We start from the raw sequence: 26,115 nt of genomic DNA, 5'->3' as shown, positions 1-26,115 counted from the left end.
TGGCGTATCAGGCGAACCTGATAAAAAGCCCCCCTGGCCACGGCCGTCATATGCTCTTCTAAAGACAGCCGTGTGTCCAGGAGGACGCCCAAGTTGCGAGCCCCCTCTGTGGGGGTCAGTGACTCGCCCCCAATAGCCAGAGATGGCACCAGCTGGCTATACCGGGACGCCGGCATCCACAGCCACTTGGTCTTGGAAGGGTTAAGCCGAAGCCTGTTCCTCCCCATCCAGACCCGCACGACCTCCAGACACTGGGACATCACTTCGAGGGCATCATTGGGGTGGTCTGGGGTGGACCACAATGAAAGAGAAAGTGAACAAGGACAAGTCTATGGACAACCAAATGTTTCCAAAAAGACTATTCTGAAATTTTTTTCAGACAGGGTAACATACAATCTTCCATTTCTACAGAAAAGGTTATTCTTCTCACTTCTAGTCCATCACAATCAAAAAACTATTAGCAATTTATCCAAATCAAATAAAATATATATGGTGCAAGCGTCCATAAAAAAGACAAAAAACACCAATTATAAAAACACAAGTAATAAAATAAATGTGAAAGATGGCATGCTAAAATCAGAGAAAGGCTCTTGGAAACAACTCCAGCTTTAGAAGCTTCTAAATAACTTCATCTTTAGAAGAAGAGAGCTAAGCTGATCTCTTCTGAGAGGCTGCTTGGTAGGGTTGGCATTGTTATTGAAAAGCAATGCCTCCTCACCTCAGCTCCCCAAACTTCCTAAAAATATGAGATCAATAAGTTTCTCCCTGTTGAATCTGATGAAATTATTCTAAATCACACAGCTGTACACAACCAAAAACAAATTTGTCAAGCAATAAACCTGATTAGATCTAAAACAATGCAATTTAAGAAATAGATTATTTTCAAATACATGAAAGATGAAGTCTGTCAAAATTATATAATGTTGCAATTGGCAACATGTATAGAATTCTTTTTAGAATAGAATAAATAGAATTCTTTATTGGCCAAGTGTGATTGGAAATACAAGGAATTTGTCTTCGGTGCATATGCTCTCAGTGTACATAAAAAGACAATATCAATATAAATCGTAAGGATACAAGCAACAAAGTTACAGTCATGCAGTCATAAGTGGGAGGATATGGGTGATAGGAACGGTGAGAAGACTAATAGTAATCGTAATGCAGACTTAGTGAATTTTATGTATTTAATACATTTAAATACATTTAAAGTATTTCAGAAGCATTAATAGAAGGCCTTCTCCATGGTAGCTTCCTCCCTATGGAACATCATCCCTACAGAGATAAGATTGGTCCCCACTTTGACACTCTTTTTTAAGGCCCTGAAGACCTGGTTTTCCAATGGGCCTGGGGACCCAAGAGTTGGATGGAGCTCATCAAATGGCTTATTTGACTGTTGTTGCCAGAGGGACTAGGGATTATTGCTTTTTTATTGTTTTTTATTTTATTGTTTTTTATATTGGGTTTTTATTCTTGTAAACTGCATAGAGTGAGAGTGAGTTGGGCAGCCATATAAATTTTCTTAAATAAATTCAGCCTTGTAAAGTCCTCAATTTACAATAGTTTGTTTAGTGACTGTTTGAAGTTACAACAGTCGAAAAACAACGGACTGATGACCATTTTTCACACATATAACCGTTGCAGCATCCCATGGTCATGTCATAGTCATGATCAAAATTCAGATGCTTGGCAACTGACTCATATTTATGACAGCTGCAGTTATCCTGAGGTCACCTATTGCAACCTTCTGACAAGCAAAATCAATGGGGAAGCCAAATTCACTTAATAACCGTGTTATTAACTTAAATGCAATGATTCACTTAACAACTGTGGCAAGAAAGATCGTAAAATGAGGCAAAATTCACTTAACAAATGTCTCGCTTAGCAATATAAATTTTGGGCTCAACTGTGATCATAAGTCTAGGATTATCCAGTATTAAATATTAATATTTAACAAAAATATTATAAGGGTGAAAAGAAGCTGTTTACAAAGTAGCTTTAAATGTTACAATTCTAATCTTTATAATACATTAGCTGCAATTTTTGTCTAGTTATAATTTTTCCAGCTTTTTAATTAAAACGGCTTATTTATATTACCTATAATACAAGTTTACAGTACTTTCCAAGAAAGGCTAGAATGTTTATTACATAATTTGAAAATAGTGAAAGGGGAAAAATTACTTTCCAATGAATCACTGGCTGTGCAACAATTTTTAAGGTTGTTTAAATAAAGCAACTAAAACAAATCCGTATTTTCTATGATCAAACATCTATTTCCACATCACTAATCAAACACAGAAAAAAAGCTGGTAATAATTTTTCTAAAATATTTCATTACCCAAATTCTTCTACGTATTATCAAGCTTATAAACACTTCATCCTCTTAAGAACGATCTAAAGCAAAAAGATTTTACTTTATATAGGTTCTAAAAACTGAATATCAATTTCCCTTTTTCCTCCCTTCAAAAGAGGAATTGAAACAGCTCTTTCAGATAGTTTGATTTCTATTGCCTTATGCGCTGAGCTACTCATTCTTATCATTAAAATAATCCTGAAATATATATGAACCATGTTGTCACATTGTATATACTGAGATTTAAAATTAAAATGTGGATATCAAAGCATGGCTTTGAAGCAGATCAAAGAAATGGAGCCAGAAGAGTAACTGCGCTAATCCACATGTCCAAAGGGAATTCAGCCTACAATAAGAAGCCAGACACTGCATTACAGGGTACAATCTAACATCCCAAGGGCACTGAGGGAAGTAAGAGAAATAAACAGATAAAATAAAAAACAAAAGGAAAGAGAAATAGGTGCAGATTTGGTTAGATCCTTATGGGGAACTTCTTAAGTAGAAAATGAAAGCAACATTTTTTTTAAAAAAGCTTCTACTATACACACTAGTATATATTATATGTTGATCTTCATTTTATAAATCTCTTCATTTAAAAAAAATGTTAGATACGTTCCATTTTCTTATTACATATTTAAAGGTTTAATCTGAAATTGCAAACATTAGAAAAACTAATGACCTAGTTTTTCTTAGCCTTCTTATTCTAAACCATATTTCATTTACTTTCCGCTTTAAAAAAGCCACAAGTACAATATGATTGTTAAAATATTAATATTTTACAGTTGATCTTTTTATTTTAATATTTTCATATGCGATCTTCATTTAGCAATTTCAAAAATGCCATATTAATTCTATATATCAATCCTATTATCAGGCGCATGGAAGATAGATTACTGCAATATAATATAGAAATGTTATTCAATCCTGACTTCCTAAAATTGATTGCAATAAATTTTGGCATATAAACTTTGCTAAATTGGTATGCATTAGAGCCACACTATTCCAAGCTTCAAGCCTGATATCATCTCATATTTTTCCTGGTCAGCAATTTGCTTGCTTCAATACAGTTACTGGTTTATAAACACATTAGGGCTTTGCCTAATGAATCTGTTTGACCTTTACTGTTCATGATTCTCCTTTTTATCATTCCAAGACTTATAACTCAGTTTTTACTTGTTACCAGACTTGTTTTGGAAATTTGTAGAAAAAGATATTTTCTATAATATTGCGTTATTTAAATTTATTCGGAAAACATTTATACTTTTACTATTTATTTAATAAATGGTTTCAAAAACATTCTTAATTCCATTTATAACTTATTGGTATAAATGCCTACTTAGAATATTAACTGCCAAATTCAACATGGTTTACTCACAGGTAAACAGATACAAGAATGGAATCTGAGTTTAATTTTTACTTTATGTTGGTATCATGCAGTTGAGTTTGACTTACGCTACAGCCTTCCTAAATTTCATTAAATTTCTCCACCCAAACTATTCCATATTGCAAAAGGGAATAAATACTTCCAGACAGTCCTTTAAAACTCATATATCAGTAGCCTAAACCAAAAGGTGCAGCTTTGTTTTAGCTATTAAAAATTTAGCTCTATAAATTATTAAATAAGCTGAAATCCTATCAAGACTATCCATTATAATGCATACAGATAATAAGCTTTGCTATTACATGTTTCCAATCCAAAATCTTCTAGCTATAAAAAGCCTTTTGGGGGAAAAAAAAAACTTATGGCTCTGACTACAAACTCAAAACACAGAAAAATGGAAAACAGAACTATCATTTTTCTGATCTCATTTCAGGAAAAAGCAAACATACATACAAACCCCAGAAATATCCATCTATTGAAGAAAACAAAGGTAAAGTATAGAATGTAAAAAAAACCAATTATCCAATAAAAAGATGACAGGAAAACAATGTTTTCATACTTTATATGATATACATTAAAAATCTACACACAAATCTACGTTATGTCAAGTTGTGAATGGTACACACACAAGCTTTTAATAACTTTAAAAATTGCAAAACCAACCTGAAACTATTTTTTTTAATGCAGAAGAAAAATAGGCCAGCACTATACAGATCCGAACATCCGAAGGATCATACTTCATTATTCTATCAGATATCCCCATTCCTGGATGTTGTCAGGCCCCAAATTGCAACATAAAATTGTCAAAAGCAGGGGAAGGACAGTAAGCACAAGTGGGGGGAGTCAGAGAACACATGCCCAATGAACGGAACCATTTCCTTCCTCTTCAATCTCTCTTCCTCAATTACCTAATTTTTTTTTTTCATTCTGAAGAGCAACATCAGCAGCAGAATAAGGATGGCCGTTGTCCTCAGAGATTAGTCCAGCACTTATAGACATCTAAATCAGCCTTTTCTTGTAGAATGAGAAATTGGCAACGGAAGACACTTTACACAGAATTGCCATCAGCCTCCTAAATCCTCTGTGTCTGCAAATATTCGATCCAGACCTGATTTTTCTTCATCTTCTCATCTGGAGAGATTCTCAGTCATCCAGGTCATGGTTGTCCCAAAGGTGCTTTTTCAGGAGGCAACTGGGCTTTCTTGGTTTTTTTTTTTCTCTTTGATTTCCAGAGAAAAAATTGCAGACTACAGGAACCAGGAGCACTACTCAGGTGACCCTGAGGACACAGATAAACCTCCAAGTGCTTCAGCGACCCTCTATAAAAGGATGCACATGACCAGCTGTCTGCAAGGAATATAAATCCTTCCATTCTCCACTATCCTGTCAGAGCTGAAGAAGCTTCTTGGATGAGAAGCGAAAACGTCTTCAAAGAAAACACACACACACACACAAGAAAGTCCAGTTGCCTCTTCAAAAAAAAAAAAAAAGCACCTTTGGGTCTTCATCTTCTCAGATGCTCCCCTCAACACGCCCCAAATGTGACATCCTTTTCTTCCATCACCCACCCATGAACCTATCCACTCCCTCCCACACAGGACCCGCTTCTCGTTTTCGGTGCCGCCGCTGGTGAGCACCACACTTTGTTCCTTCTCATCTACTCCCAATTCTACACGCACACACGGAGCTCTTCCTACAGCTGGCGCCCGCAGCTCCCACCGCCTCGGCCGCTTAGTCCGAAGAGCGATCAGCATTTTTTTTTTTATTTATTTTTTGATGGGCGGCAGGCAGGCCGCCGGGTTCCCTTGCTGGCGAAGAAAGGAAAAAGGATGCTGAGGAAAGCGGCGGGGACCCATGCCGATACTCACCCCTGCTCTGATTTCACCGCCCGGGTGGAAAGACCGGGCTGTCAATCACGGGGCGGGAGCGACCCCGGCACCGCCGTTGCCCCCCTTACACCTCCGTTTTCTCACGGCCGGGAGACAAATTCTTCCCGGCTTCCCAAGCCTGACTGACCGGCCTTAGCCCCACCCCTCTCCTCTCCGAAAATGGCGGCCCCTCCCGGCCCACAATTCTGCGCGTGCCCACAGCCATGATGTCACTGGTTCCGAGAAGCAAGGATGCGAAGGGCGGGCGGAGAGCTGGAAAAGTTAAAGAAGCGCGAGGGAGGAATACGAGAAGGCTTTCCCCACAAACACGCATGCGCCACGCTGCGGGCGGGGAGGAGAAGCCGGGGTTTAATTGTGGCCGATCGATATCGGTAATTGTGAGTGGCTCGCATTGTGATGGGACTCTCTAGGAGATGGTGGTGCCATCATTTCGTGAATGCCAGTGATGAAACGGGATGAGCGGGAGTGGGGGGGGGCGGTGGGATTGCCTCTTGAGTCAACAACCACCTCCAATGTGATGTCCGCCCCTCCCCTTAGGGTCCCAAGCCATTTGGCAGAGCCAGGACTTCAGCCTCCTGCGGAAGGGTGGGAGCCAATTTGACCTCAGGGGGTAATATGTTCCATAGGGCACATATTTACATTGTTACATAAATTTAGATCACTCAGTTGTTCTGGATCTCAATCCACTGCATTCAAATAACAAGAAGTACTGTATAGCCTCATGGAACAATGTGTGTGTGTGTGGAGGGGGGGATGTATCTGCTATTTTCAAAGTGGGGGAAGAGAAGAAAAGAAAATGGTGAAAGGGGCACATAGAATGATGAGCAATAACTTCAAAACAGTAGTTGGGTGTGATAACATTTTTATACTGAGTGGGTTAATGTATTTAATCGGATGTATGACTAAACGAAAAACAAGAAGAATTTTTATCCTAGTACGCGTGATGCCATCTTGATAATTTAGGAAAGATGTACAGTATTTTTCAGTTCTTCATCATTTCCTTATGAGAATATTCTTTTTCAGATCTCAAACCACTGTACATGCCTATTTAAATGAATTATGATCCACAAACATTTCAGGAATAAGGAATTGGTTAATCTTTATGGTGTTGCAAAGTTCTTTGCTGTTTTGTTGCCAACAACAGTACCATCCTCTAGAAAATATTTCTGAGATCCGAGATCCCAGGACTCCTGGTTCATTATTTTCTTCATTTTAACTCAAATTTCCAAATTCTTTTGAAGTTATTTTATCCTGGCAGACTACCTTTTTTCCCATTATGTTCTTGCAACACCAATGAAGCATTTTATGTCACATAAAACGTAGAGAAAGTGTACAATGTGTTTGAAAATAAATATTAATCTAGAAAGCTGTACATGTTTCTGTGTGTTTACAAATAATAAAAACATTCATTTTACTTAATAACTATTCGATTAAATATTTAAAACCATGCAGGTCAATATAATCCATGTGCTGGAGTATAGAAGCATTCCTGTTTCTATTTTCCTTACCTGTTTTTGAAGACAGCGCACTTCAGAAAGAAAGAAAAGAAGTAGGAAAGTACAAAATGTTTGCCAGAAAAGCTGGATCTGAAAAGGAGATAGCAAAAGGTTGGTGCAGGTAACGGAGAGAAGGCAGCTGGGTGAAAATGCTTGCTGAACCTGTTCAAGAGCGAACAAATGCTTGCTGTTGCTTCCCAAGTCTTCACCATTGTAATTTTGGTGGCTGAAAACATGGTTATAAATGGAGCACTACCTGTAAACACTTACAGTAATATTTCTCTGGGAAGAAGATTATGATTGGCTTATGGGACCTGACTTTTGGTTGTATATAATTTGTATATATGATACATAAATTTTATCTATATATCCAAAAGTTTATATATACTTTTTCTCTCATGGAGATTCATCTCGTGATATGTTTCTAAAATGCTAGTTATTTTACATATTATTTTAGACATTCTAATTGCTTGCCCTACATCTACCTTTTTATTAAATGATTTGTTGTCTTTAGATAACACCTGCCTACCAACCAAAGTGGTTGGCATTATAACTTACGAACTCTCTGAAAGTCATAAGGGAATATTTCACGGTTGCCTTGGAAGGTAACTTGGGATTATTTTAAAAAGAAAAGGATGGAACCAAAGAAGCACAAACATCCACACTAAATTGGACGATCTTACCTTTGGTTAAGTGGAAAAAATAAATAATAAAAGTCCAGTTTTTTATTTTATTTTAGAGAGCTTGGACAGTGGTGTGGATCAGAAAACATTTAGAAGTTAATAACGGAGACATAATATGACTAAGCAGATAATCATTTATTCTACTAAATCACCAATCAGCCTTATCTGGAACAAAATTTCTAGGAAGAAAAAAGGGCTCTGTAAATTTATATTAGATTGTGTGAACCATGTCAGTATCTATATAGAACTCCAAATATTCTCATACTACGCTTACTGTACCTTGCAGCTGCTTTTTACAGGTTTGTCAGCTATCTGCAAGAATACCTGGCTGACTCTAAGTGTAGGAAAAGTAAATAAAAGCATATCCCTCTGGGATGCCAGCATGTTTTGCTAGAGATTCCTCTATTAAAGAGGCTTATTTTGGAGCTATTAAAAGTTGATTTTAAAAATGCATTTCCTCTTTACCTCCTATATTCAACTGTAAAACATTAATATTACACTTCAGTTGTAGTGTACATCTAGAGTGTGGTCCCTTCAAGCCCATCTGTCCATTTCTTTTTGTCTTTTTAACATCTGTGTTGCTAACCTGAGTACTCAAAAGATTGCTATTGAGAGACATGAAGGTCATCTGTGTAATATTATACAGCAGATAGAAAAATGAAGCAGATACACCCAAAATCCACAAGATACGATTCAGCCTCATCTTCCTGTGTAAACGGCAAAGCCTTCAAAATCTTCCCATGTACAAGGCAAGCCTAACATTAAGTGGTTGATACTCTTTTCAGGGAATTATATTACACACATGCACGCACATACTATATTCTCCTTGTCTTTTGTTCTCTTGTCCAGGTCTTTGTTATTTCTGTTCATTACAATTTGCTCACATTTGGTGGTGAATGCTGAAAATGAAATTCGAGAATACAACAGTTCTTATCAATAATTCAACAAATGAATCAATTAGGGGAGAGGGCAGGGAAATAAATTGTCACAGCAAAATATGAAGGAATTTGAGTTATGCTTTCAATCATACGCATAGCAAAAGCTCTGGCTAAAAAAGAAAATAATTAACTTGGCCCCCAAAACAGGAAAGAAATACTGACTCAAATTATTTCTTTCTAGGTAGTCCAAGAAAAATATTGGGTTCAGGAAATGACTGCTAGGATTTGATATATTTTATTTAATATATTAGTATAATTAAGTATAATGAGATATTTTTCAAAGAATTCAATAAAGATAGGCTAAACATTGTTGTTGGCTAGTGACTATAACTAGTGTGAATGCTAATTTGGAAAAATTCCCATTTTGTGAGCAGAGACAATGTATTTCTCCTGTGCTTCATCAGCTTTAAGCTTACTCTGTACAGGCATACAGCTTTTGTGTAAAACAATCTTGTAACCTCAGGATAACATGGGCTATTTTTATATATGATTCTAAGGTAGATTACTCAGCAGATAATAGCATCAAGTCAGTTTTGTCTGTGGTTCAGAAGCTAAGCAAGGTAAGGTCTAGCTACTACTTGGATGGCAGATTACCAGATCTGTGACCTAGGTTGGAAAGTAAAACAAGTACAATCCTGGATGAAGGTTGTAACAAAATATTTTCTGTACTTTTTCCACTAAAATTGTGTAATACTATAGTCTACATGTATCCACAAGACGTCAAGTTTGACTCAAGGACATCTTTGTATTTAGACCAATTGAGCAGATTGAGAGAAAAGTTTCCGGGCATTCTTTTAAAACAATACAGGTATTATCCTATAAAGATTACATATGCATAGTTGATATTGAGTGCTGTTTTTTTAATAGTGCAACACACACACACACACACACACACCTCTAGCTTAAAGAAACATTACATACCAAGGGCCTATTATCTGGGAGTGAGAGCTAGTGAATTCAATGGAACTTACTAATGAGTAAGCATGGATTTAAGTTTGCTGAGCTTCATCTTTATTCAGTGAAGCTGTCTATTTGTGTATATGTTGTGAGAGGAAATATGTTTTCATCACATCTGGGAATCAATTAGCTTTACAAACTGCCATTTGCAGACAATACATTTTTAATTATTAAACTTTTTTTGATCTGCCCCTCTCCTTTTTGGAGATTGTGACTTCCGGCTAGTATATAAAGCTACATATTTACCTACATACAGATGCATATTTACAAGTTTATCACATGTACACATTTACTAGAAAAGATGATTAGTATATAATGAGGAATTGGGTTTATTAACAAGATAGAGAAGGTATCTAATCTTCCTTTTGGTTAGGGTTACTTAAAGGCAGTCATTTCTTTTTGATTAAGTGATATTTGAATGTTAAAAAATTAACAAATTGGAGCAATGCTTGTTAGTAGAATCCATAGAGGATATAATTTGGAAATGCTTATGCTGTAAGAATGTTGGTCATTAAACTAACACTGTGACCCTTCTATACTCAAATTATTTTCACTCTAGAAATTTCACTATACTAATATCTGATATGTAGCCTGAAACACACACCATAAAAAAAGATTCCACTAACAAGATTTCATGAAAGCAGCATCTGTAAGTGTTTCTGAAACTTGGCACAGCAACTTTAAAAATGTGTGGACTTCAATTCCCAGAATTCCTCAGCCACCAGGACTGGGTGGCTAATTCTAGGAAAGTCCTCCTAGAATTTCCATACTAACCACACACATTAATGTTGCCAATTTTGAAAATCATTGATGTACATAATGATCATCTCACAATTCTGCTTTTTCAGAACAGTACTCAATCAAAAATAAAACAATAGCAGTTGGTGCACACTGTATTTGTGGATAGGTAAAAGAATGATATACTGTACTTTAGAATCTCTTTGGATCAGACCATAATTATAATAATGGAGATTATAGTTTCCCTATCAGATCCAATTGGATTCATAGAGCAACCTTCTTGGAATTCCAGATTTTTTAAAAAAATTAACTTCAACTGGAAATCAAACATTTATTTTTGTTATTTTTATGGAGAGCCAATGTCAGTGATACTTCCCTTATTTGGTTTGGACATTATAGCAGCAAATCAATTCTGAAAAATCCATACAGTATTCTGAATATATGATACAATATCAGTAATTATAATGCAGAAGCTGCTCAGATCAGAATTATCTTTACCTCAGGGTTACAAAAGAATGTAAGATTCAGGAATTGAAGAATTCTTCATCTAGGCAATTTGTTGTTTTTTTTAAAACGGGAATAATGGGGCAAAATTAAAAAAAAAAAAAACTTGCCAGTGAAGAATTTCTGAAACTTAAGTTTATATGCAGTTCTATACCTCTTAGATTGTCTAACGAAAAGATTGCCATGCACAGTACTGGCTTTATTTTTCTTGTGGCCAATATAATTGCCTTTGGTGTGGGTCTATGCGTATACATTCTGAGTATACAGATCCCCTATTCATCTGGAGCTACTAGCATCCTCTAAAGATCTGCCCTAGAGGGAGGTAAAATCGGCCAGACCTATTATTAGAATACTAATGTCTGCAGGGGATGGAATGGATCATAGAAGTTGCTTTCACCTGCTTATTTCCTTTACTGGAGGAAATGTGCCTGTGAATAAAAGCAATATTTCCATGTGTGGAAGGAAGGCACAATCTGAATCCATTAGAAGTATTGCTCTATGCAAAATCGACCAGGAACCTTTCTATTCAGCCAGAAGTCGATCTCAATGAGCCTGTTTTCAGAATAAATAAGTTGGTTGCTTTAATGCCATGAATAAATCTTTATACGACATGCCATACTGTATATATTTTGAGTTGTGGAATAGTCGCTGCTTTTCCATTAAACTAATGCAATCTATCATATATCTATTAAAGAGGCATCGGATGTGCAAATCAATAAAGGGAATATTTATGTAAGAATAGATTGACAGACACAGATGACTTCTTCTAGAATAACACTCATTAAGTATGAATTTTAAAAAATGAATACAATCAAAATGGAGACATGTTGTTTGTATTTAATTAAATGAAGCATTAATCTATTAATCCAAACTCTCATTAAAATATTTCAGTCAGTTAGCAATTGATGATGTGTAAAAAAGACACTGTTGGAAAAGCAGAGTTCATCTGGATCGTGCTGTCAACCCAGTCATTTTTATATTTTCCTGGGATCCATGCTGCAGGTCCAATATAAGTACAAGTATTTCATATGCAGCCAGATAATTCCTTTTGTCTCAGGACCAGCCCAAGCAGGTTGCAGAGTGTCATTAGGTGTGTCTTGTGGGGCAGGTTTGGCATTTCTATTTCTCAGGTCCTTGGACCTGTCCATCTCAGATGTTCCCCATGCCACATCATAGCATGTGTTGTTAACATACTATTTTCAGCCATTTAGCAAGATGTTCTATACATTTGGTCATGATTTTTAAATAATGCAATGCAGGACAAAGCAATTCATACCCAGCAACAAAAGTCTTTACTAGGCAGATCATTCCTAAATTATAAACTTTGCAGAATTAATCATGATGTAAATGACACAATTACAGTATCGTCTTCACGTATTACAGTAGTATAATGCTGGCATCTTCATGAGTGATAGAGTTCCATAGAAAAGTATTAAATTATTTGGATTATTTATAGTTGAAACAGTATTAAAAAATTACCAGTCTTTTATAACAAAGGAATCGCCATGACTAAGTATTAATTTATCTTACTCTATGAGTATCACATTCCTGACATATGCAGTGTTATTGCATGCAATGTTAATCATTTTTATATTTAGACAGACTAAGAGCAACTCCAGTGGAAGGAAAACAATTCAACCAGGCTCAGTAAAGGAAAATTTAAATTACACTATATGACTGAAGTGTAATATATCTGTTTACTAAGTTCAATGCCATTTTTCTCTCATCATTTAATGTTTTGACAAGGTGACAAGGTGCTGGGCATGAACCTAAATTGTGAGATTGGGTATCCTTTTCCTTTTATTGTATTAAGCTGGAAGCATCTGGTATATAAATGAACAAGATAAATAAATAAATAAATAAAAACAAGCACCTATATACAAATATACCAGAATGCTTTGATATAATTTGTGACAGAAACTCAATTCTTCGGCTCATCTTTGTTGAAAAAAACTAAAAGGAGAGAGAAGAGAAAAATTAGACTACAATTAATTTATAATTAATATTTGGGCATGTTTACTATGTAACTATCAATACACAGAGCAACTAAAGTAATACAAGAAACACTGCTGGATTTTATTTAAAGAGAAAATTAATATTTCTTTCAAAATAGTGTTATTCTGATTATTTTCAGTAAGCCATAACTGAAATTGGCAATATACTTAATTTAAACTTCCCCCAAAAGAGGAATGTTCTACAGAAGGGCAGAAGCTGCTATTTAACCACTGGGGTGATTTTTTTAAAAGAACTTGTTAGCTTTAAATTAGCATAATGACATAAATTTAAATAGTAGTTGATAACTCTGCATGCATGCACTCTGAAACATAAAATTTTAGTGTTGTATTTTTAAATGTCAAAGCTGCAACTTAAGAGTCAAATTTACCCAACATTGCTGCCTGTTAGTTTGCACTTCATTTTAGTCCAAATTTCTTCCACGCTTTTTCAAATGCTACTTGTCCCATGAGGAATGTGATGGCAAAATTCCGTTTGTACCATTCCCTACATTTTAGAAGCAAGGGAACATAGCAAAATCAGTCATTTTGAGAAGATAAATATTTAGGGGGAAAAATATTCTGTCTTTGCATAATTAAAATGAACCCTAACAAATTTGTACTGTTGCAAGTACCTTTCTAGAAAAATACCCTACTCTGTGCTATATGTGTGGGTATATGCAAAAACTGCATGATTTAAAGCAAAGTTTTGTTTGTTTTATTTTATATTCCCACTTATCTGCATATCTCAGTGAATACAATTGAATGTTTTAGGCCTCAAGATATCTGCCTCAAGGTCTGCTATTATCAGTTACATAGAGTATGAGACTGATGTACTACGCTAGATGAAACAGAGTCAATGAAGAAATATTAATATAGAAAGTGCAGATTGGTAGGTGAATGGTAACAGAGAAACAGGTAAAGCCAGGTGGTGATTTGGAAACAGTTCCAAAAAGCTTATGAAGCAAATTGGTTTTAAAGAAATCAATGAAAGTGAAGGGTAGAACTTATTTGACAAATAAGGAAAGAAAACTATTCTGAAAAGTATCTCTCACCTATTATAGTATACATTTTTTTTCAAGTTTTTACTTAGGAAATCTTTGTAAAATTCAGCCATTTCTTCTGCAGTCAGTGATGCTTTCTGACCTGAAAAGGAAATGAAATCACAGTTTATAGATCAGAAAAAAACAAATCTTAATGGTTAATTTCTTCGTTATTTATTATGACAGGTTTAATATCAAATTGAAATTGAAGGCAGGATATCCATATTTATAGATTTATGGCTCCCTATGGTCTCTTCTATACACAAACAATCCTTCACAGAATGGTTGTATTATTTTAGGGATGGTCACATTAAAGAGCTATATGAACCCTGTATTATGGAGATGCTGTATGAATTATAAGCAGTAGCATTAGGAATTATCTTGGGCCATATATCTATATATATAAGAATATTTCTTTTATAACCAAGACTTACTCCAAATTCATGGAAAGTTATGGACTTCTTCCAGGCTTCTCTGTAACTGAATTTTAGTTATATTACTCTGTATCATGAGTTCTCTAACTTATAGCTTCACTCTCAAGGAGCCTAATGTTCTTATTCCAAAACTAAATTTTCTTTAAATAAAAATTTAGCAAATCTACACCAAATAATACTCCAAGCCATTTTTATTTTAGATTTATTAAAAACAGTTGGATATGCATGATTTCTTTGATCAAAAGTGTGATATAAGTATTTGACTTAGATTATATTCTAAAATTTAAAATCCACAAATAATATAAATCATTTATGAATGTGTGCCAAATGGTAAAATTAATGATCTAACCTTTTTCATCTCTTGGCTGTATACCCTTGGCTTTCAGTCTAGAACAAACAAATTCTTCTTTTTCCTGAAATAAGATTCAATAATATTACAATATACTGGTTCTCAGTGTATTGGTATCATCTTATAAGTAACTATTATCAATCATAATAGTTTATTGCAAAATCCACTCCAACTAATATTTTAACTGATGGGAAAGATTCTCTTCAAAACAATTAGAGATTAATGTATCTTCAACATATGCAATTCTGTAACAAACAATTCAGCAGCTATCTATTCATTTTGATCTGACAATTAAAACCGAGAGGACCTACTTAAGACTAACACATTTGTACAGCAATACTTCCCCTTACAAAAAAATACACTGGCTCTAGCTTAGGGTAAATAAATAATTAAGTTTATGATAGTAAGACTTCATAATTGGTATTAGAGAAATTTAGAAATGAAAAATAAATTTAAAATATCACAAATATAAAAATGTATTATATATTGAACAGTTGAATAGTATCATTACTTTAAAACAAATCTTCTACAAGCCTTAAAAGGGCACCCAGTGCCACCTAGTGGTTTTATATTTCTACCTTTCTAAATGATTGATTTTGATTTGTCCAGAATTCTTGATTCCAAGCCTGGGTTTCCTGCCTAAGTTCTCTCAGTCTTCGCTGCAATGGAGTTTCATGTTTAGGAACATAAAATATTACTGGTCGAAGATTTGAATATTGATCAGGAGGCCCAATCCAATCACAACAAGAATCTGAAGGCGGATGAAAACGTGAAACCTTAAAAAGAGAGGAGGACGGGTTAATAATACAAAGCATCACAAATTATTTCAACATTATATTGCCCAATGAAAGAGGCAAGCTATAGAAACAATTATAAAGGAGAGAAAATATTAAGTAAAAATTTAAAGGGTAACATTTAACACTGGATAAAGTTCAAAGTTCAATCTTATGTCTCTCTTGTAGTTTAACAAACATCAAATAGGACAGTGGTGGTAAAATGAAATAATCAGAGCAAATATTTTTTAAAAATAAAATAATGCTATCAAATTAAAACCTAGAAAAAGACACAATTGGGACAGGCAATCAATACAATGCACATAATTTTCCAAATTTCATACATAGATCCCCAAATGTTCTTTTTTTCCCTGATAGAAAACAGGTGTGGTATTCATATGTCTCCATAAGAATTAATATCTCTAGTTTGTCCTTAATCGCTCAAATGTTCAGTTCCAAACCTATGATATCATGCATTGCTGAACATCCCCACTGTAATTTTCAGATCCTATTTTTTAATGAGAAAACTTCAAGTGAAAAACTGATCTCCCCATAAAGGAGTAGCTCAATTGGAAAAAAAGAAAAATTAAAAAACAGAATACCACAAAGGAGTAAAGTTCATGGAGGACTGATAAACTAAAGCAACTATTTTTAATTTTAACTGCAGAAGAGGAATTGTGGGGATATTAAAATCATTTTATAAGCAGCCCTTCAAAATAATTTTTCTGGGTAACTTGTAATACAGTATTCTGAAATTGTAATTTAAAATTGAGACTAACTATAATCTAACATGGGAAAAAAAACCACCCCAAAATATTATTGGAGATAAATGGAAATAGCAATATAGGAGTAAGCAACATTACTTACTCCTAGATTTTGGGGATTGTATTAAAGCTTCAAAAGCTAACAAAGTAGGCATGTCTCATTACAGATCTAGGGGTCATTACAGACCAGGTAGTGGCACTGGTGGAAAAAGGTATCAGAAGGGAGGATAATGTACTTAATGTGGTGACCCAAGCCCCCATCCCTTTATAAACACATAGAAAGGAAGGCAGGACTTAGATTACAATGGCATAACCACTATCCCTCCAATGCTACAGTGAGTGGTTGTGCTCCATCCATTTCTTGTCAAGCCTGAGGAAGAATTGTCTAAAGATTTATTTATTTATTTATTTATTTTATTTATTTATTGAATTTTTATACCACCCTTCTCCCGAAGGACTCAGGGCGGTGCACAACCACGATAAAACCAACAGTAAATCAATTAAAACAAATTAAATAATCTGGTTGAGAACATAATTAAAAACTAAAATTTCCTAATTAAAATTCAAATTTTTTACAGCTTGCTGAAATAAAAGCATCTTGAGGGACCGGCGAAAGGTGCAAAGGTCGGGGATCCTCCATATCTACATATCCTTTAGGCAATTCCAAAATATGAAGAGATTCAGGAGTTAAAATCAGCTTCTTAAATTGAAGCCATGCAGATGATGAAATGAATATTCAGTCCCAGACAGTTCGCTTGCTATCAGTTTCCAAACTGTTTTCAAAATTAGCTTTACACACAGTGCAAAGTGGTAATCTAGGTAAGCATTTACCAAAGCACCGATTACTAAACCCAGCCAAAGTGGTTAAAAGTGCATTAAACAGAAGAAAACTTTTTTTGTTTAATGAAAAAAGAATCAACATCTCATCAACAAAAGATGCAACCTGATCCTTTTATTTCACAGAAAGAAAACCAACAGTAACAATATTATACCTGAACACACAAGTTATGCATAGTGCCTTGTCCAGGATATGAGACCATCCTTTCACTAATTCCAAGCAGCTTCCTTCATTTCTCTGATTTGCTTACCAAGATTTGATGAGTAAATCACAATTGGGCTGGATTCACAAAACACAGCTGGGTTGCAAAAGCAACCAGATTATCGTTAAAACTTGGGCTCCGTGAACCAAGCCACCGATTCTATGACAGCAGAAGCGCGTTACCCGGTCTCGCCACGCTGGCTGGGAACGAGACGAACGGAAGGACGAAACTTTGACAGGGCACCCGGGTACCTAACTAGCCCCTTAATCCCTCCGTGTTACCTTTCTCTTGGGAGGCGACGGCGAGCTCTTCTTCTCCGGGTCTTCGCCCGGCGAACACGCTCCGGAGACTGAGGAGGACGACAAAAACCTGCAGCCGAAGCAGCTCGTGACCAGGTAAGGACAACCGCCTAGGCTGTATAGAAACCTTCGGCTCCTCACGAGCGCCGCCATCCCAGCCAGACAGAGGCAAGGACTAAACAAGCGCACGGAGCCCCGAGAACTGAACACGCCCGTCGCTTTACGGCAACGTCGTGAAAGGCGGGAGTGGGGGGGAGGGAGATTTCCCTGTCAGTTCTCGCGCGCTCTCCTCGTTCCCTCAAATGGCGCCGGCGTTACGGAACGCCGGGAGAGCGCGCGAGCTGGGCTGGCAGCGGGAGTGTTGCAACCAGCGTGGATCATTTCCGAGCCACCCTTGAGGTGAGAGAGAGAGAGAGAGAGAGAGCGGAGCGGGGGAGGGACATGGCGGCGAAGGTGCTACGGGCAGCTGCTCCCATCCGGCTGTGCGCTTCCGAAGGACGATAACGTGGGGATTGGACAGTGGAGGGAGAGGATGGAAAGCCCGCAACGCCGGTTCGAAGGAAGGGAGCTAGAGGAGCGGAGCGACGTTAGTGGAATTACCTGACTCGCGGTGTCTCGGGTGGGGTGGGGGGAGCGGGAGGTGGGGGGGGAAAGAATATGGAGTGGAAGATGAAGGGGAGAAGACTTGCGGAATAAGGAGGGAAGGAAGGCAGGGATGCTGGGTGATTGCCGACGGGCCGAAGGAGCTGGGCGAGTTGCAGTTAACATGCCCGGGTGATTGCTGTTTAAATTGGGAGCTTGAAAGGGATCCAGGCTTCTCAAACAGAGAGAAAGAGAGAAAAGCAAAGGCAGCCGGGCCTGGTAAGATTGCTTGGAGGGCGATTGTGAAGACTGGTATTCCGGCGAAGTTGGCGAGCCAGGGGCCGAATCGAACAAGGGGGTGGTGGGGAGAGGCTCGGCTGAGCCCTGCGGCCAACGGGGTTGACCTGAAAGCTGCTCTAAACGACCCCAATTGCTGCCCTTTCCAGTCCATCCTGTGGCGTCCTCCCCTATGCCTGCCTGCCTTCTCTCTCTCTTGCTGTCAAGGTGGGCCGTTGAGAGAGAAAAGCGTAGAGAAGTCCTCGTTTATCGGGAGGGACGAATCTGGATTAGGTAAAGGGGGAGGGGGGAAGAGAAGGGGACTGCCTGGTCTCCCAAGGCGGGTAGGCCAAGCGGCTGTTCGGCTCGTCTTGCCCGTAGTCCTGGGGGGGGGGGTCCAAGCGCCCTTTTTAAGTGCAGCGGGAGGGCTTCTCGGAAGACCCGCTCTGCGTCAGATCAGGCGACTAGTCCGCACTACTGGCGGGTGTTGAAGCAGCGGCGTGCAGGGGGCGGGCGGGCGGGCGGCTATTTAAACGTAGCGTAGCTGACGGCGGCGGAGTCCCGGCGGTGGGAGAAGTGTGTGTGTGTGTGTGTGTTAGATTTAAGTATCAGTTGGGAACAGCCGCGTCTGCGGGTGGCGAATTGAGGCCCGTGTCGGGATTGGGGCGGGCTGAGGCGGGGAAACCTGTGCGGAGATTGTGACGGCGCGGACGGGTCTTCCCCCGGTAAATAACTCCTGGTTGATAAAAGGTCTTTGGGAACGGGAGGGTGGGGGGACCCGAATTGGGCCCGCCGGAACTCAGTGAACCGGATTCCCCCCGTTCTCGTCTCCTCCAGAACCCGAACTCGAACCCGTTTGCCTCCCTCCCCCCCCCCCCCCGCGACCCTCTCCTCCCCTCCTTCAGCCGTTCCCGGAGAAGCGCCTCGGTGGCCAAAGCGGAATTAGATTGTGCAGCATTGTGAAGTCACTGGGTGGGGGGAGGGGGGAGGAGGCGTGGGGCGGCGAGAGGGGGGGGGCAGAGAGAGGACGGCGGGGAGGTTGTCGGCGCGCTCTACCTGGGGGAAGCGGCCCGAGCTCGGGGCTGATTCCTGGCTACCTTCCTGCAGGAATGTAGGATTGAGACAGGGGCCGGGGGATCAAGCTCTGTGCACGGGGAGTCGCTTCCCCCAAAGAGCTGCTCACTGGGTAAGAATAGGACGGACCCGGGAGGGTTGGTGTGTAATAAGTGGCGGGGCTGAATGAGTTGCAGGTTGGCTCTATATACCAAGCTGTAGCTGGTAGACCACAATGTGTTTTGAGTGGGATCGCTGGACTGGACTCCAAAGTATTGTCACCCTGAGTAGCTTGTACAGTTTGAAATGACGAGGACGACTGTCTTTATCTCTGGAGAAAAGAGGAAAAGGCAAAAATATAATTGTATTTCTCTGGGATGACCGAAGAAGGGTAATTAGAGATATATCTAGTTTTTGTCTCTATTTTATCTGCTTTTGATACTAGAGGAATATTGTGTGGGGAGGCAGTTGGTACTGTTTTTTTTTTTTCCCAATACATCAGCACTTGTTAAGACTTGCTTGTGGTATTTAAAGAGATTGGGGAAAGAAACCACTCTGCTTGGAACTTTTTAGTTCATACTTTTTACTTTTGGCAAGGGGTAGACCAATTAGACATGTTGTAAATTCATAATATGCATCAGATTTAAATCAACTGGCAGAATCTTTCAAGAAGATTACAGCTATTATATCTTCAAAAAGATGTTATGTTGTAACACTACTATATTGTCTCTCGAATAAAACAATAGTGGAATACTTCAGTACTTACAACTGCACATATATGTTTTTTAGAATATTTTCAAGCAATCTTACATTTTATTGTATTCTCCATTGTTTTTAGTTCTGTTGAAACTGGATGAAGAAAAAGAATGGATATGGGTAACCAACATCCATCTATCAAAAGGCTGCAAGAAATACAAAAAGAAGTCAAAGAGTTTGAATCTCAAGTAGTAGCCTTCAGTGGTTTGTCCAGTGATAGAGCTTACAAGAAATTAGAAAGGACTTTGACTAAACAGCTTTTTGAAATAGATTCGGTCGATGCTGAAGGCAGAGGTGATGTTCAGCAAGCCAGAAAGAGGGCTGCCCAAGAAACTGAGAAACTGCTTAAGGAACTAGAGCAGAATGCAAACCATCCCCAAAGGCTGGAGATAGAATCCATATTTAACGAGGCACAGGCATTGGTGGAACAGGAAATCACTGATTTTTATAAAGGAGGTAACTGTGTAACTGAGGAATTTGAAGAAGGTTTACAGGATATAATTTTTAGACTCACTCAGGTAAAAACCGGAGGAAAAATTTCTCTGCGGAAAGCCAGATATCGTACCCTGACCAAAATATGTGCTGTTCAAGAAATTATAAGTCGTTGTACAAAGCAGCAGCCTTCCCTGCCATTGTCCAGTGATGCACATCCTTCCGTTTCCAAAATTAATTCTGTCATAGGAGATGTGAACAAAGCAAAAGGAACTCTTATTGCTGTATTAATGGGAGTAAACAATAACGAGACCTGTAGACATTTATCCTGTGTACTCACAGGTCTGATTGCTGATCTGGATGCCTTAGATGTATGTGGCCACCCAGAAATAAGAAACTATCGTAAAGAAGTAGTGGAAGAGATCAATAGATTGCAAAAATATCTGGATCTGGAAGAAGAAGCAGATTCCACTTATGCTTATGACTTGGCACAAAACGGATCCATTATAAAAATAGAAGAAATACGCAAGAACATGAAAGAAGTTACAGCTTCCCTTTTAAAAATAGAGAAAGCTTCAGATTTGTATCTAAAGTCAAAGACAGAACTGCAAGGGTTAATTGCCCAGTTGGATGAAATAAGCCCAGGCAATAATCCCTGCATCAGAGAAGCCAGGAGGCGAGCCGTGATAGAAGTACAAACCCTCATAACTTATACTGACTTAAAAGAGGCACTTCTTAAGCAACAAATCTTTGTAGAGCAAACAGAAACCGACGTCTCATCAGAAAAAGCAATTTGGAATATTCTTGGAAATGTAGCTCAGATTCAGCAAGAGGTGTTGTCTTTTGATGGGAACAGAACTGATAAGAACTACATGCGACTAGAGGAGCTCCTCACCAAACAGCTTCTAGCTCTTGATGCTATAGATCCTCAAGGAGATGAGCGCTCGAAAGTATCCAGGAAACAGGCAGTGAAGCTTGCACAGAACATTCTTTACTATTTGGACATGAAAACTGATGAATGGGAGTACTAAAATAATATTGGTCTTGTGTGCTAGATGTTGGTTTCTCTTTTGCACTTTATAACAGTCAGTCTCTCATAACTACAAGACTAACAGTTCCATCATTTGCTCATCTCTTTGCGGTTGAGTAAAAGTTGGATTGGGTTAAGAACTTTTTCCTGCTCGTGCAATCAGGCAGTGAAGGCAGTTCATGTACCAATTATGTTACAATTTTTGTCATAGCCTGTTTTCTGTTGTTTGCATGATTTGTGAAGAAGACTCCCAAAACTGTATTTCCAGCTGTTGCCTAAAGCTTTCTATATAAAATTCTACACCAAGACATAATACAGTCTTGCAAAATAAAAGCAAAACTAATGAGAAAATCCAGAGCAAATGTCAGTCAGCCTTAAGCCAGTTTAGATGTTTGCAGTTGTCTGGATCAATCCAGTCGCAATCCAAAGGATTAAATGCAAATTACTCATGTCTATTTTGTGTGTTTGATTTAATCTTGCTGATCTTTCATCTGAGATTTTTTTAATAGTTTGGCATAATATGAAACATGAACATATCTGAAATATAGATATAAATTGTAATTTTATACTTTCTTCTGATTTCCATAGGATTATGGAAGAGTTACAGTCGATCACCTTGCACATTCTGGAGTTCTCATTATGTAAACTAGAGGAACACCAGAATATAAAAATGGTACTTCAAAGATAGAATGCACAGCATAGGTTGAACAATATATATTTCCTGAATTATGGTGAACTTTTCAATAATCAAACAATGATCCTGAATTTGGGGTCTTAATAGCTGTTTAGATATTTTCCTTTAATTTTGTGATGATTTGGTAGATATTGGGCAACTTGTCAAACATTCCTTTGCATTTTTAAATTGATTCATCAATTCTTTTTCCAGACTAAGCTTGACACAAAAATGTTACTTTTTCTAAGATTTCATGTGCTGCTGTTACAGTTAAGAGTGTTGTTTAAAACTATTTTATTTTTCCAAATGGCTGTTCATGATTTATGAAGGCAGCAGATATTTCTTTTGAGTTTTTTTTATCTTTCAATTCATCAGAATGACTAAACATTTCAGAAAACAGAATTTAAAACGTAGAAGCATTGTTATATATTACTTTAACTATGTTGAATAGGTTACATGTGCTATTCCTGAGTATAAAAGGAAAAGTTGCTTTAGTTTTTTTAACATTTTGTCCCACCACCTTTTTGTCTTCACTGAAGTCTCATAATTCATTAACAGTATCTGATAATATTTCTGAATACACCAAACCTAAGTCAGTTTAGCTATAATTTTTCCCTGTTTCTTATAAATTCAGAATAGGAGAAATCAACAGCAATCATATTTTTAGAATGCATTGTTAGTATCATCCAGAAACCTGCAGTCACTTAATATGTCGAATAATATGTTTCTAATCCAATCTCTATATAGTAATCAAAATTTTTGGCTTGTAGAAGATTATTTCTTCAATACATGATTAATGCATGCTGAGATATTACATTGATGTCTATGAATAAAGTTTTAGTATAGAATTAAAAGGCATAAGGCTTATTCTTGAGAAACAAGTGCCTTTTAAATGACCTTTAATTTGTAGCACCTTGTAGCTATGACTACTGTAGTTGACTTCATGGTGTTTTTCAGTGAACTTTTTTTCTGTAGTATGGATTACTTATCAGTTACAGCTTTTAAAAAGCTATCATATTTGTAAGTCTCTACTGTGATATTAGCAAACGCCTAAAATCTTGATGAAGTCCTTGGCCTAGTCTCATTGGCTCAATTCACTGATCGTTAGTGTGTTTCATTTCTGTAAAATGTAAAAAGCAGTAGTAGCTCAATTTACTTTCAAATTAATTTTGATCTTGCTGCACAAAAAGGTTTTTTTAAGCTTGATGTATTTTTTGTTGTCCTAATATTTTGGTGAATCTGTGTCAATTAACAGTTAATAAGAATCCAGAATGGACTAATAAGCATTTTGGTAGCTTCATCATCCTTGACTTCATTTTGTCCTTTTTCTCGTTGCTTAAAATGATTACTTTTAACTGCTTGTACTGTTCTAGTTTGGGTCCTTAGTAAATTGTCTAGCATATCGGATTAAAATATTTTCACTTTCATTAGAAGTTTTCATTCTAGCTACATGGTTTAACTTTTGATCCCAAACTCTGCACACATAGAGTTTCCACATGATTTGGATTTCCCAATTAATACAACTTTCAAAACAGTAATACAAGTGTTTTTTTTCCATTCCCTTTTCCCGCCTTCTTCAACTTCCATGTGGAAGCCATTGCTTATTTGAGTATTCTGAAATGAGATGGCAGATTAGACATGTAGTTTTTAGGGAACAAATAAGTAATTGGTTGTGTATCTACTTGTCCCTCACCTCACAGAAAACTTTTCACCAGAAGATACCTTCGTGAAAGGAAGAGAAATATGATTACTGCTGATACTGCTCTATCTCTATCTCTCTGAATTCCATAAAATAAGCTTCAGTGTTTGGGGAGCAGTATTACATTAGGTGTTGGGAATTGTAGCAGAAAGAAAGTTTATATTTGGATTTAGTTTTTATGCTGTTTATGCATCAGAAACAGATTCTTAATGTTGGCTACTAGTTACTAGCATTTTGCATGGGGGAAAAAATCTGTTTTCAGTAAATTCCAACAGTAGTGGAAGAGAAGAAAGTCCTTTATTCCCATGCCGTTCTGAAGAAGTCTAGCAATGATTTGGGGAACTTTCTGGAATCGCACAGTGAGTGGTTTAAAAAGAATGAAAAACTGTAAAAACAGTTCAGAACTGTTTCCCTTATGCAACTAAAGGCTATTCTATTTTGCACCACATAGATACTAGGTTTTTTTTTGTTATTTTAACTTTACAATTTTTCTATTAACCTTTTGCTCATATTTTACACATAACTGCAATGCTGTTATTCTAAAGTTCAACACATAAGGCTTCTAGTACACAGGGACATTCTTACAGTTCTCATGACTCTTGAACCTTGTAAAAGCTGCAGGTTTTAAAGAGAATGTGTAATAAACTTACAGTAGATATTGTAGTAAGAGCATAATTTCCCATTTTTCTATTTAAAAATAATATCTGGCTTGCAAATTTAAGTGTGCTTTGCTGATTTATATTAAGTTACTTGGTATAACTATAAATCTGATTTTTGCATGAATAAATATGAAAAAGTATGATAAACCAAAATGAAACATTGTAAATTTGGTTTACGCTTTTAAGAATATTCTTTTTCTACTTAACATGCAAGTAGGTTACAGCACATATTTTCCATTGCAATGATTTAACAGTCTATTCTGCAGTTCTGCATTGGACCAGATCAGAGGTTCTTTTTTTAATATAAAGGTTTTTGTGCAGTGCCATAGTATTTAGGGTGAGAAACATGTAATTCTACTCAAATACATCATGATTTTGATTGTATTGCTTTAAATGTTCTGTTACTCTAAATAGCCACCTGATAGCTTTCTGATATTTTTGCCAGCAACCATGAAACAATTTTGTTTTGAGCAATTTGAAATTAACTATTCCTATATGATTGGCAAACCATTGTAATCAGCTTTTATAATTAAGCTTTCTCGGGGCACTAGACCTGTAGTTGGTACATATTCTGTTGTATGTTAAACTTGAGAACAAGCTACCACATGGCTGGAGCTTGCTGTTTTTTGAAGAAGTGTATTATCTCATGTTTATGTATTGCACTGTTCAGTATATACAGATTCGGAAATCAATAAATTATTTGGATGTTGCTTTCTTGACAATTTACTCCAGGACAGGATAATTCTTTGTGTTGCATGGTGGGTTGTGGGTATAAAATACTTTATATACTTTGACATAATGGTCTACAGCCATTACTGATACATGGATGGCATTAGAATGTTAAATTAGGATTTTCTTCTTTTTGATAAAAAAATATAATTATCAAAAATGGGGCTTTTTTTAAAGTTAAATACACTTTTAGAAATAATATGTAATAAAATAATACAATGAAATGCAGCCTTTCCTCAACTATACACTGGATGGTCATACATGCCCTGATCACCTCATGATTAAATTATGGCAATGTGCTCTACGTGCGGTTGCCCTTGAAGACCATGTGAAAGCCTCAGTTGCTTCAAAATGCTGCAACTTGAGCAGTAATGGGCACTTTTCATTATGCCCATGAGTCCCAAGCTGTGTTGGTTGCCAGTAGGCTTCCAGGTGCCATTCAAGGTGCAAGTTGTTATCTATAAAGCCCTTAATGGCACAGAGCCTGGTTATAGCAATAGCACTTAGACTTATATAGTGCTTTACAACCCTCTCTGTAAAGCAGTTTACAGTCAGAAAATTGCCCCCAACAATCGTGAGTTCTCATTTTACCCACCT

General features: G+C 37.2%; 3 protein-coding genes across 6 annotated transcripts in view; 1 reads left to right on the top strand and 2 right to left on the bottom strand.

Annotated features, from left to right (window-relative positions):
* The window catches only part of KLC1 (kinesin light chain 1), a 45,187-nt gene extending 39,461 nt beyond the window's left edge, over positions 1–5,726 (bottom strand). For all 3 annotated transcript variants that reach the window (XM_070942222.1, XM_070942231.1, XM_070942239.1), the window contains exon 1: positions 5,600–5,726. The gene's annotated coding sequence lies outside the window, so the exon portion shown is untranslated. The remainder of the gene's footprint in view (positions 1–5,599) is intronic.
* A 6,031-nt stretch (positions 5,727–11,757) lies between these two features.
* Positions 11,758–17,814, bottom strand: COA8 (cytochrome c oxidase assembly factor 8). The gene is made up of 6 exons (XM_070942250.1): positions 17,612–17,814; positions 15,332–15,529; positions 14,754–14,817; positions 13,983–14,073; positions 13,320–13,435; positions 11,758–12,889 (listed from the first exon to the last, which is right to left on the bottom strand). Exons 1-5 carry the CDS (start codon positions 17,780–17,782, stop codon positions 13,348–13,350), a joined length of 612 nt encoding a protein of 203 aa, XP_070798351.1. The 5' UTR covers positions 17,783–17,814; the 3' UTR covers positions 11,758–12,889; positions 13,320–13,347.
* Positions 17,815–17,942: 128 nt separating this feature from the next.
* BAG5 (BAG cochaperone 5) lies at positions 17,943–25,515 on the top strand. 2 transcript variants are annotated; one of them, XM_070942209.1, is made up of 2 exons: positions 17,943–18,028; positions 20,379–25,515. In XM_070942209.1, exon 2 carries the CDS (start codon positions 20,407–20,409, stop codon positions 21,757–21,759), a length of 1,353 nt encoding a protein of 450 aa, XP_070798310.1. In that variant the 5' UTR covers positions 17,943–18,028; positions 20,379–20,406; the 3' UTR covers positions 21,760–25,515. The 2 variants fall into 2 exon arrangements, with proteins under 2 accessions (XP_070798310.1, XP_070798301.1); XM_070942200.1 differs by lacking the exon at positions 17,943–18,028 and adding an exon at positions 18,079–18,215.
* The last annotated feature ends 600 nt before the right edge of the window (positions 25,516–26,115 follow it).

The sequence above is a fragment of the Pituophis catenifer genome, unplaced genomic scaffold, assembly GCF_029215685.1.
Source record: "Pituophis catenifer annectens isolate HBS135680 unplaced genomic scaffold, rPitCat1.0.hap2 SCAF_1, whole genome shotgun sequence".
NCBI lineage: Eukaryota > Metazoa > Chordata > Lepidosauria > Squamata > Colubridae > Pituophis > Pituophis catenifer.
Note: the sequence above shows the minus strand (reverse complement) of the source record. Positions and strands in the feature narration are given on the sequence as shown.